At 42.2% G+C, this 11,976-nt stretch overlaps 1 protein-coding gene across 1 annotated transcript in view; it reads right to left on the bottom strand.

Annotated features, from left to right (window-relative positions):
* Nucleotides 1–1,502: 1,502 nt before the first annotated feature.
* The window catches only part of SAE1 (SUMO1 activating enzyme subunit 1), an 81,986-nt gene continuing 71,512 nt past the window's right edge, over nt 1,503–11,976 (bottom strand). The window contains exons 7-9 of the mRNA XM_073599007.1: nt 6,369–6,513; nt 3,680–3,749; nt 1,503–3,590 (exon numbers count right to left, since the gene is read on the bottom strand). Of these exons, the coding sequence (XP_073455108.1) occupies nt 3,498–3,590; nt 3,680–3,749; nt 6,369–6,513 (308 nt within the window). The 3' untranslated portion in view covers nt 1,503–3,497. The remainder of the gene's footprint in view (nt 3,591–3,679; nt 3,750–6,368; nt 6,514–11,976) is intronic.

Here is an 11,976-nt window from a genome sequence, read left to right as displayed (position 1 = left end):
GTGGTCCTAGTGGCATCCCTGGTAGTCCAGTGGGGTGATCTGAGGGGGGGCTGCGCTGATAAACAATCAGCGCAGACCCCCCCTGCCAGGATAGCCGCCGATCGGCTCTCCTCTGTCAGACGCGAGTGAGGAAGAGCCGATCAACGGCTTTTCCTATTGACAGCGTGATCAGCCGTGATTGGACACGGCTGATCACGTGGTAAAGAGCCTCCGCCGGAGGCTTTTTACCAAGATCAGTGTAGCGGTGTGTCAGACTGACACACCGCTCCACCGTTCGCCGTGATGCGCACCCCCGGGGGCGCGCTGCGGCATGTTATCCTGCTGGACGTCATATGACGTCCAGTCAGGATAACAGAACCACTTCCCGGACGTCAATCTGCTATAGGGCGGGCGGGAAGTGGTTAAATATTTAGTGTAAGTAACTGAATGTGTCTTAATATCGGCATTCTGGAATCCCCCTGTACAGCAAATTAGGAACATGCTGGCAGGAAAAGAAAGCAGAGTGATAGAAGACCTCAGTGTGCTGCTGCTCTTGCTTTGGTAAATTAGCAGGTTGAGGGTGTGTTGACCAATCTAGCGGTACTGCCTAGGGGTCCTGTCACATTGGGTATAGTAAAGTCTTCAACACATCAACATTTGCCTTCTACACATTTATCAATTACCTGCATTAAGGGAAATTTTTTTCCATCTGTGTAAAGCGTTTTACCCTAGGTTCATGTATATATACGGTTTTGGTGCGTTTTTAAATATGCGCTTTGATTTTTTTTTTCTTCTCCAACAAACTGTGTATAGCTGGTTGTTAAGGAGTGGACAGGGAAGCCGGCCACCATGTCCTTATCCGATGAGTCATCAGCTGTCAATGGGCTTCCCCACTGACAGCTGAATGTAAAAACAAGCATTGCCGGCAATAAAAAAAAAAAAAAAAAAAAAAAAAACAAAAAACGGTGGGAGCCGAGCTTTTTATTTTTGGGTGCAGCGGGCATCGTGACTGACTATGGATCTACACCGTGTCAGCTCACAAAGTCAGAGCTGTAATGGCTCAGACAGGTACTGACATCCATCCTGTGTAAGCATTTTTTTTTGTTTGCATCCAGCTACGTGCAGGAGTGGTTGCACGGACCCGAATGCACACTGTCTGCGTTCTTGTCTGCGCATCTGCTTCTGCACGCTGGTCACATTTTGACATATGACTGTCCGAGCAGCCGCTGGGTCTGCATTCATTTCTATAGGCTGCTGGACGCAGCTCCAGGGGGATGAAGATGCAAAAAAAGAAAAGGCTCATGCAGGCAGGACAGGTGCCTACATCCATCTGAATGAGCCCTAAATCTGCTGCATTGAGACAGTAAAAGAAGAAACGGTTTCTTTCTCGATTGCTGCTTTTCCACAAAACAAGAGCACTACCTGGTGTTAATGGGTCCTCGAGAACTGGAAATTAGTTTCCACCACTTTGAGTGGGATTCCTAAAGTATCTATAGTTAATCTTTTAAGAAAAATTCAACCCACACATAACAAGCATTTATTAAAGATAAAAAAAAAAAAAATACTTTTAACATACAAATTACAAAAGACAGACCAAAAAACATTGCAGATTACATGTAACCATTCTTCCAACAGGCTAGTGGTACAATGCTGAATGGCAACAGCATGGGTATTCAAATATGGCGTTTGCCTCTTGAAAAAGAAGCCAGTTTCCAGCTTTTACCATCACACCTGAAGCTGCTGTTTTCTTAGCGCCCCAACAGGTCATGTTTTCAGGCTCTCCAGACATCTCTCATCAACATTCATTAATCAGCCTTAAAGGCAAACTCCACCCAGAACAGGAAATTGAACCACAAGCTGCCTTTTTTGTTGAAAGCACTAGAGGCTTTGTAACAGTTCACCCCCCCCCCCCCCCCTAAACCTCTCCACAGTGGATTCTCTATAATGCATAAAAAAAGATCTGGAGAATTTAGATACAAGGAGGTGATGGAGGAAGTGATGCTTTGTCCTTTAATTGGTGAATCAGATAAGGCAAGACTAAACCTTAAGCCCAACAATAGAGTCAGAATATTTAAGTCCAAATGCCTTTTTGCTCAGTAACCTGGAAAGAAAAAAGAAAAAAAAAAAAAAAAAAAGGGGGGGGGGGGGGCTTTCACACTTTTAAGTCTTCAGGCCTTTAACATGAGATTCACAGGATTGCGATTCTCCTGTAAGGACATGTGCAAAATGTATAAAGGGAGGTTAACTGTGGATGCCCTTGTATATGCACCCCAGACTGCAATTTACTCCATTTGCACTACTGGAAGATGTCGCTTTTCCATTAAAAAAGAAACTAGTTCACACCAGATCTATTGCATTCATGTGCGATAGAAATATTACTGTAAGCTACAGGTCTCAGATCTGCTGACCCAAATTTTCCTATTCAAATCAATCACCGTTAGGTCCAATTTATGTAAAAATGTCCCAAAGAGCAAAGCTTCCCCAGGTAAAGCAGGGATCAGTCAGGCAGCTGAAAGAAAACTGCCAAGATTTCAATATTTAAATAACATGCCACCAAAACTTGTTACTTTCTGGATACCCACACAGAGGTAACCCAACATAGCACATCATACACGGGGGGGGGGGGGGGGGGAGCTGGTTGCACATACCAAGTAAGCGTTTTAAGCATAAAACTTTTATTAGTAAGGCAAAGCAGCAAATATTTTTTTTAGCTGGCATTGATTGCCTATCCAGTCGCTTTTGCTTGTACTGGATTCTGGAAGATCCCACCCTATCCAATAGTAATTGCCCAAATTTTGAAAGTTGCTATGAAGCAAACGGCTGAGACAGTCTCCTTATGTGCCTGTAGGAAAACCCCGCTGCAAAATGAAGATCTCTGTAGACAGATGTTCCACAACAAAGGATTTATGTATCCATTGTACATAAAGCATGCACAGTATAATGGAACAGGCATGTTTATTCACTGTTTGGTATTACAATTCTAAGAAAGGCTTAAATACCCACTTCAACAAGCCTGATTTAATTTGCTTACCATCTTCACAAATCAGCTCATCTGCAATAAGCAATAAAGGACAAATCCATCCAAAACCGATATCATTTTGCACAATTGCTGGTGAGCTGAATGACATGCCAACTTTTATATAGCTAAGACTCCATTAGTGAGAGATTCTTATCAGAATTCCCAGTTACCTATCAAACAAAAACACCAAAATGACGTGACACCGCGTCACAGATTATGCAATTAAAAAAAAAAAAAAAACCAGGAGGTCAACTGGATGATGGCCTTGTGGAGGGGCAAAAACACAATTTATTACAGTAAAATCTTATCAAGGGCAACTCTGAAAGAAATATGAAGCAGCCACGTAACTCAACCCAGCAGTGCCCATCAAAACATTTATATCACCTTCGGGTGGAGCTGTCCTTTAATGGTGAGGTAAAGCATCTAAAAAGTGCCGTTGGTCAAACCTTTGCAAATATCCGAAAACGCTCTGCAAAACAGTCCAAGAGCATCCTTCAAATCATTTGCCCCCTAAACAGTCAACAATGCCATTACTCTTAAGCCCATTGAAGAAAAAGAAGTTGTTATGTGGGGCATCTCGTTGGGACAGGGCCTAGACGAAAAGAGAAATAAATACATTGTCAGAATGTGAAAAAAACAAACAAATACAAATTGTATATGCCTACTGCATGCAATACTTACCTTCACGATTTCTTGACCCAAAACACCGCCTACCACTGCACAGACAGGTGCCATCTCAGAAAAACAATAGCTGCAAAAGAAGTAAAGTAGACATCACTTACTGCCCTGCACAACATCAGTGTGATGGAAATTTTTAAGTACCAGAATGAAAGGAATTTTCCTGGTTGGAGGAAGAAGGCAATGCTAACAGGTATGTCCTCCAAGAAATATTTGAAGATTTGTTTTGCATGGGTGACCTTCTCCCACCTTTTGTGGGACCATTCAAAATCTGTGGACAAAAGTATCCAGTGTTCTGAACCAGTACTTGTGCATCTCGATGTTCCTTATACCCTTTGGCAATGTTATTGAGGCACCAACATCGAACCACGTTACAGAAAGTCTCTAATGCCTCACCTTCTGTAGGCAGCTAAGTGCCTTATCCCAAACCTACATGGCTATTATGGTGGAGGGAATGGTTCATTACAGTTAATGAAATAAAAAAAAGACGCTTCAGGATAAGCATGGCATGCTCAGTGGTATTTGGATGGTTTGGGAAAAGTAGGGACAGGTTATATGGGTTGGTCTCAAAATGTAGTTTGTCATGAGACAGGGAAAGCCAACACACCCCCTTCCTAACCAACACCACCACAAAAATCCTTGTTCACTCCCTGGTTATCACTCGCCTCGACTACTGCAACTCCCTCCTCATTGGCTTACCTTTACATAGGCCATCTCCCCTTCAGTTTATCATGAATGCTACTGCCAGACAACTTCACCTTACCAACTGTGCAGTGTCTGCTACCCCTCTCTGTCAATCCCTCCACTGGCTTCTACTCACCCAATGAATTCAATTCAAAATACTAACAATAACTTACAAAGCCATCCACAACTTGGACCCCCAGCTACATCACTAACCTAGTCTCAAAATGCCAACCAAATCATCCCCATAGTCCCTCCCAAGACCTCCTGCTCTCTAGTTCTCGTGACACCTCCAGGAGATTTCCTGAGCCTCTCCCATCCTTTGGAATTCCCTACTCCAATCTGTCCAAACTATCTTTTATACTTTGTCCACTTTTAGGCAATCCCTGTAAACTTTTCTCTTCAGAGAAGCCTATCCCACCTCCACCCAACATTTGTACTTTTATTTTCTTCATCAGCTCATCTCCCACAGCTGTTACCTTTTGTATCACTTGATCCTCCCCTTTGGATTGTAAGATCTAACAAGCAGGGCCCTCTGAGTTCTCTTGTATTTAATTATATTGCAACTGTACGGTTTGCGCTCACATTGTAAAGCGCTGTGCAAATGGTTGAGGCTATATAAATACTGTATAATAACAATCAGTTAGGAAAACTACAAGGCCCCTTTCACATGGGACTGACTAGGTTTTGATCAGCAGGAGATCTGTTCGCTGATCCACTGCTGACCAGAGCAGAGTGGGTGGGTGACCAGGAGGTGTCAGAAAAGTTACCACAGGGATAACTGGCTTGTGAGGGATAACTGGCTTGTGGCGGCCAAGCGTTCATAGCGTCGTCGCTTTTTGATCCTTTCAATGTTGGCTCTTCCTATCATTATGAAGTAGAATTCACCAAGCGTTGGACTGTTCACCCACTAATAGGGAACGTGAGCTGGGTTTAGACCGTTGTGAGACAGTGGGCTCTGTCCGTGCAGCATGGACACGGACAGAGCCACTCTGACAGAATAGCAGAAGGTTTTTTTTACAGCAGCGAAGCGCCATTGACAGCAGCAGGAGCCAAAGTCAGTGAGCCAATGAGTAAAAGAGGGGGGGGGGGGTGTGGGGGTGGGTGTTCCACGGATCTGTGTCTGAATGGACACATGGAGCTGTGGCTCGGGTGCCCCCATAGCAAGCTGCTTGCTATGGGGGCACTCAACAGGAGGGAGGGGCCAGGAGCGCTGAAGAGGGACCCAAAAACAGGAGGATCTGGGCTGCTCTGTGCAAAACCACTGCACAGAGCAGGTAAGTATAACATGAAGGATTAAGGCGCACAGGAGGCACAGCACACAGCAGACTGTCAGTCTGGGGGGGTGGGTAGTATTTGATGTACTAGCAGATTTCATTACATAAACAAATTGAAGCCAAACTCCAGCTTACACTTTATAAGCAGTTACAGCAAATAGTTTTGTTCCTTTTGAGATAAAGGTTTTACATAAGTAAAAAAAGGATCATTGCAAGCACCCCTGTTAGTGCTAAATGGTTTGTTTTAACACTCTTAAGTGATACATATGCAGGGGAGCTTGTTCTGTTGAAAACCAACAGACTTACTGGCTTAAAAAAAAAAAAATTATATGATCACATCATCTAAGAATTGGTAAGCTACAATAAAATAAAATGTTTGCTTTTAGGGTGAATACCACTTTAATACACAAGGCTAATACACCAGGATAACGATCCTGATTATTAAGGGGAAAAAAAACAAAAAAACAAGCATTAGCCAAGTTTAATGAGATTTGAAAGTTGGTCACAAAGCTCAAAATAAAGTTTTTTTTTTCCTTGTATAAAGCTTTGTGAATTGAGCCTAGGACTACAATTATGTGGTATACTCACCCAAAATATCTACTTTGTGTGCAGGCTTTACAATTGTTTTATGACAGCGTTATGCAAACATCTGTATGACAACCACTGTTGTACCACTATTCTTTAGTGAACTTTCAATTACAGTAAAATTTTAATTCCTAAAACATTAAAATTACCTAGCAAAGTCTTCTTCCAGGAGATCAGGGTTAACACTCATGGAATCCAAAAGATCATTGCGAATCTGCAGCAAGAGATCACAGTCTTCCTGAAATGTGCTGGGCTTGGGGTCTCTCCCCTTATCTGTACGAAACTTCATTATTACTGTGGAGAGAGAGGAGGAGATTTATCAGTGCATGAGCTGCATACAATTTATGAATAGGAGGAAATTATCAAACGATACAAGACATGCAATAACATAATGTGGTCCATTCCTTCCCCACCTCTATGAGTGACAGGGAGTTACAGAAAACAAACGTAATTGTTCTTTTATCCTATGAATATGTAAAAAAAACTTCCTGCCAGGTGTCAGTAAAGGACTTTGTACAAGTTACAGCTGTAGTTTTTATCTGAATGTTCACTACTGAAGCCACAGGTGGACTAAACCTAAAGAGCACTTCACACATTTCACCCTAGGCTGGCGAGCATATCACTGTGAAATCTACCAGTCAGTAAGGGCTCATGCACGTAGGACTTAAAAGGATAAATTCACGTAACAAAAAATAAAATGCGTATCTTTTTTGCAGGTAAAAAAAAAAAAAGTGCATTTTTTTTCTTCGATGCCTGCAGAGCATTTTACTCGCGATCAGCAGATGGTGGGTACAATGTCAGGCTCACAGCACAGCTGTCTGCCCGTACCTCCCATACAGGCAGTTACTGAAGTCCAAAAAGAATCAATGAACTACGAAATCGCTCACCAGCACCCTCACAGTTCAAGCCGTCTGCCATGGTGCTACTTGTAGTTCATTTATTCACAGATCTGTGTGAATGACATGGCTGTGTGGACAGACCCCCGAAGAGCTGTAGTTTTTAAATTTTGACAGCAGGTGCTAGAGTAATAATTTACACCCTGAATACAGGGTGTAACTTATCCTTTAAAGAGGAAGTAAACTCCCTTTGTGTTTTTGTACCTATAGGTAAGCCTATAATAAGGCTTATCTATAAGCACTGTAAATATCTCCTAAACTTGCAGAGTTTAGGAGATATTTACTGTATAATGCCCCATTTGATGTCATCGGCGCATGCGCTCTGAAGAAACGACCGCTTGTGCCGTTTTAAGGCCATGCTGTTACCGGCGGCTCCCGAAGGAAACGTGACATCATCGCTGCTCCAGCCAGTCACATCGCTGGAGCCTGCAAACCCGGAAGTAACTCCAGGAAAGATGTCAGCCATATCAGCGGTGTGCGGGCGCCGTTGTAGGGCTTTGTTCTAAGGCAAGTATTCCATAATGAGCTAGTATGCGATGCATACTAGCTCATTATGCCATCGTCTTGCAGGTTTTTTGGTTTTGGAGGTTTACAATCTCTTTACCCACTTTGTATCCGGGCCAATTCTGACACTTGGCTCCTAAATGTAAAAAAATACAGAAAATTATTTAGAACCCCCAAGCATATATTCTCTCTTTTTTTTTTTAACAGAGGCCATATAAAATAAAATGGTGGGTGTTGCAATTTTTTCTGTCACACGAGATTTGTGCAGCAGGTTTCAAACACAATTTTTTGGGGAAAAAAAACACTTCCATGAATAAAAACAAAAAACAAAAATGCCAAAGTTAGCCCAATTTATGGGCATCCACTTATACAGGCATTCAGATTTTTATTAAGCCTCTAAATGCACCTCTATGTTAGCGTATGAGCCAATTTACACATAGGTATTTACATGTGCATTTGAAGAGGAGAGTTTACAGACAGGGAAAAAAACAAAACAAAAAAAAAAAAGCATGCGCACCAAAAGGTGCATTCTGATAGGAGCTTATGAACATAATTTGATTTGCATATGTGCATAAGCATATTCCAATGGCCAGAATAAATGAATATTCGGGCCAGCAGCATGCATCTGCACTCAATGCAATACCCGCATAAATGTGCATATTTAGAGGCATTTTTTTGCCAAGCACTGGAAGAAAAATCCATCGTATTTTGAGCACAAATTCATAATCCCACATGCATGAGGCCCAACGGTGGTCAAACATTTGTAAGCCATATAAAAATTGTACACGTTTCAATTTTCAAAGACCGATTAAAAAAATAGTTGAGGTGACTGTTACACAAAGAAAACTAAAAGATTAAAAACAAGATTGATGACATCACATGACACACAGAACAGGATCTTTGCTGGAAGTTAAGCCTGGTACACACATCAATAGGCTGGAAAAAAAAAAAAAAACAAAGGAACTTTCTGTACAAACTATGTGATGTTAGTACAGCGATCTCCCCGCTGTGCTATTTGACGCTACATAGATAACAGGAGGGAACAATGCTAATTGATAACTTCCTCTCTGCCTCTGGACTGTTATCAGCTCACTAGATTTCTGGTTGAATGAACAGCTATTTTTTTTTTTTTTTTTACACTTGTTAAAACAGATAAATATACCAATGGAGCAAAAGAGAGAGATGTATTGTAATGCCCCGTACACACGATCGGATTTTCCGCCAACAAATGTTGGATGTGAGCTTGTTGGCTGAAAGTCCGACCGTGTGTATGCTCCATCCAACATTTGATGTTGGACTTTCCGCCACCAAATGTTGGCTAGCAGGTTCTCAAGTTTTCCGCCAACAAAACTTTTATGTCGGAATTTCTGATCATGTGTACACAAGTCTGACTCACAAAAATTCCAGGCATGCTCGGAATCAAGCAGAAGGAGCCGCACTGGCTATTGAACTTTCTTTTACAACCTTCCAACAAAAATCCACGGTTTTGTTGTCGTAGAGTCCGATCGTGTGTTAGAGTTTACCTATAGTTTAACCCTTCTCTACTCTGTCCAAAACTTAAAAAGTCTGATCTTTGGATATACTGTAATGCAGTCTCCCTACCCTGCCATCATCCAGTTCTGAGTTAGAACACATACTACATGGTGCAGGCTGCAAAAATCAGGAGAACAGTGAGGGTTGGCAGGCAGGACATGGCAGAATGGATTTCTCTATATCCAAGTGATTTCCTGGCTGCAAGTAGAACCTTCTCTTTTGAAGGCTGCTTTCATTTAACATGCTTGGCGGGACTGGAGCGATGAGGACATTGGTCTATGTAAGCTGGTGTCACCGCACAGAGAATGGTGGAAGGCGGCTGCAAGCCTCCATGCACCAGCGAAGGGCTCCATTGATGTTTTGGCCAAAAAAATAAAAGGTGAAATAATTTTTGTTAGAGCTTAGCAACACCACCAGCCTGAACACGGCACACTTTCTGCATGCAGCGTCAGTGTGACATTATCCTCAATGAACCTTATGATCAACACTGCTGGTTTCAGTGTATATAACTAGACTACTGCAATAGGAGATAACATGATAAAACTAGCTGTGTTACCCAAGGCTGTGTCACATTGGCTGTATAAAGTGTATATACAGTATTGATTTCTGAATGTACACAATGCTGTATAACATGAGACATGAATACGATTGGCTGCTACAATATACACAGCTGCGTCATATCAGCCATATTGTCGCTGGCGCCCAATTATTTGGAGCAAAGTCCTAGATTGTAGAAAGATATATCCAAGCCTGTCCTAGACAAAGACGAGCCCAACATTAAAATGGCTTGTCACATGCAGATGTTTTTCAGAACACTGAAATTTTTTCTTCCACAACTCACATTTGACCATTCTCTTGTCCAATTGGGGGGGGGGGGGAGAATATAAAAAAAAAAAAAAAAAAACTTTGGTCATGCATGCTGTACGCATTCATTGGCCGAGACAGAATACAGTGCTATTTACAACTGGAGAACAGACAGAGCATTCTTACCACTTGCTGAAAGAGAGACAGGCGACAGTGAGACAGATATATGAAAGACATCCATGACCACTCTGGGGTAGGGTTGCCACCTCATCCCTTTAAACCCAAACACAAATTACACAGGTTCTGAGACTAATTCAATACAGGTAGGCACTAAGTGAGTTTATAATTACCACCTTAAAGTGACACTAAAGGTTGTTTTTTTTTTTTTTTTAAATAACAAACATGTCATACTTACCTCCACTGTGCAGCTCGCTTTGCAGAGTGGCCCCGATCCTCGACTTCTGAGGTCCCTCGGCGGCTCCTCCCAAGTTCAGTATTCGGCGTCCATGGGGGCCGAATGCAGAACTCTGCCCAGCCCCCCAGCGCTCGCGTCATTGGATTTGATTGACAGCAGCGGGAGCCAATGGCTGCGCGTCCCCATGGGTCAAGTTCGAGGGGGGGGGGGGGGGCGCTGGAGGGCCGATCACTGACAGGTGTTCTTTCACCTGAATGCAAAAAAACGAACCTTTACAACCCTTTTAATCAGCCACAGAACCTTTGTAATTAATATGTGTTCGGGTTTAAAGGGATGAGGTGGCAACTCTATTCTGGGGGTTCATATTGTATCTGTATCATGAGAGAGACTAGCTGTGGTCAAGAATTATTCACAAAGGTCTCCATTGGAGAAGACATGTTTTAGCTAGTTTCAGTTTCTGTGTCTCAAAGCAATGCCGATAAGCTCTGATTCCTGATTAGATCTACACCACAAAGCAGACTTGCTCTGCTGACGAACGTCTGGCTCGTGCCTACACTCTACTGTATACTCGTTTTTAAATTTGACTAGGAAACAACTGACCTATTGCTGGAACAGTTAATAGTTTACAGACCTGAAACCGTAAAGATAATAAAAGATAGACATTTTTTATCGAGAAAGCCACCACAGAACCAAGACTAACCGGATGATGGAGTAAACATCGTTTGAAGATGAAGTCTTTTCAATTCTCTTTCCTGCACTGCCCCCCACTGGACATGAGGAGATCAGCAACACAACATGTGATGACAGATGCTGTCAATGTGTTAACAATAGGAGCTGAGCATAAAGCTGCTGCAAGACTAAAAAATGTTACTCTGCAAAATAATAACATACTAGATCAGGTTTTAATCTAAACAATTCCTCAGCAGTAAATTTAATATAGTAGGAACTGTGACTGAGTCCTGTAAGGGCTCGTATGTACTAGACAAGGGCCATGCATTATGTTAGGATTACAAACTCTGCTCATGTTCGTGCTTCAACCCCCCCCCATATATATCTGATGCTCCCAACAAGGTAAAGCATTAAAATTCAAGCCAAAACCACATATATATGTATAATAGTAATATATGCTTGTGTACTTGATTAAAGTGGAACTATAGGCAAAACTTTTCCATTTTGAATAGAGCAAGGAAGGGTTACAACTCCTGTCAGATTTTTTTTAGCTTTCTGTGTCTCATTGCTGAGATTTCCCTTCACTTCCTGTCCCAAAGCCAAACAGGAAGTGAGAGAAAATGTACCCATTGGAAGATTTCCCCTCTATTACATTTCTGGGGACAAGCCAAAATGTGGGATTTCCATTTACTTACAATAATGGTAAACAGGGCAAAGTGTGTGAGCCTTTAGCAAAAAGGTTTTGCCTTTAGTTCTTAAGGATTTTGATACTTCTAGAGTACATTGATGAGCTATACAGCAAATACAACCAGGGCTATTCCCCAGAAAAAGCAAAGACTTAACTGGCAAAGTTGAAGTACTCCAGTTGACTGCTAAGGGCAACACTTACCACTGGTATCAGTTTTGCAACAGCAGCTTGGTACCCATTCATACTTT

The sequence above is a fragment of the Aquarana catesbeiana genome, linkage group LG09, assembly GCF_042186555.1.
Source record: "Aquarana catesbeiana isolate 2022-GZ linkage group LG09, ASM4218655v1, whole genome shotgun sequence".
Lineage (NCBI taxonomy): Eukaryota > Metazoa > Chordata > Amphibia > Anura > Ranidae > Aquarana > Aquarana catesbeiana.
Note: the sequence above shows the minus strand (reverse complement) of the source record. Positions and strands in the feature narration are given on the sequence as shown.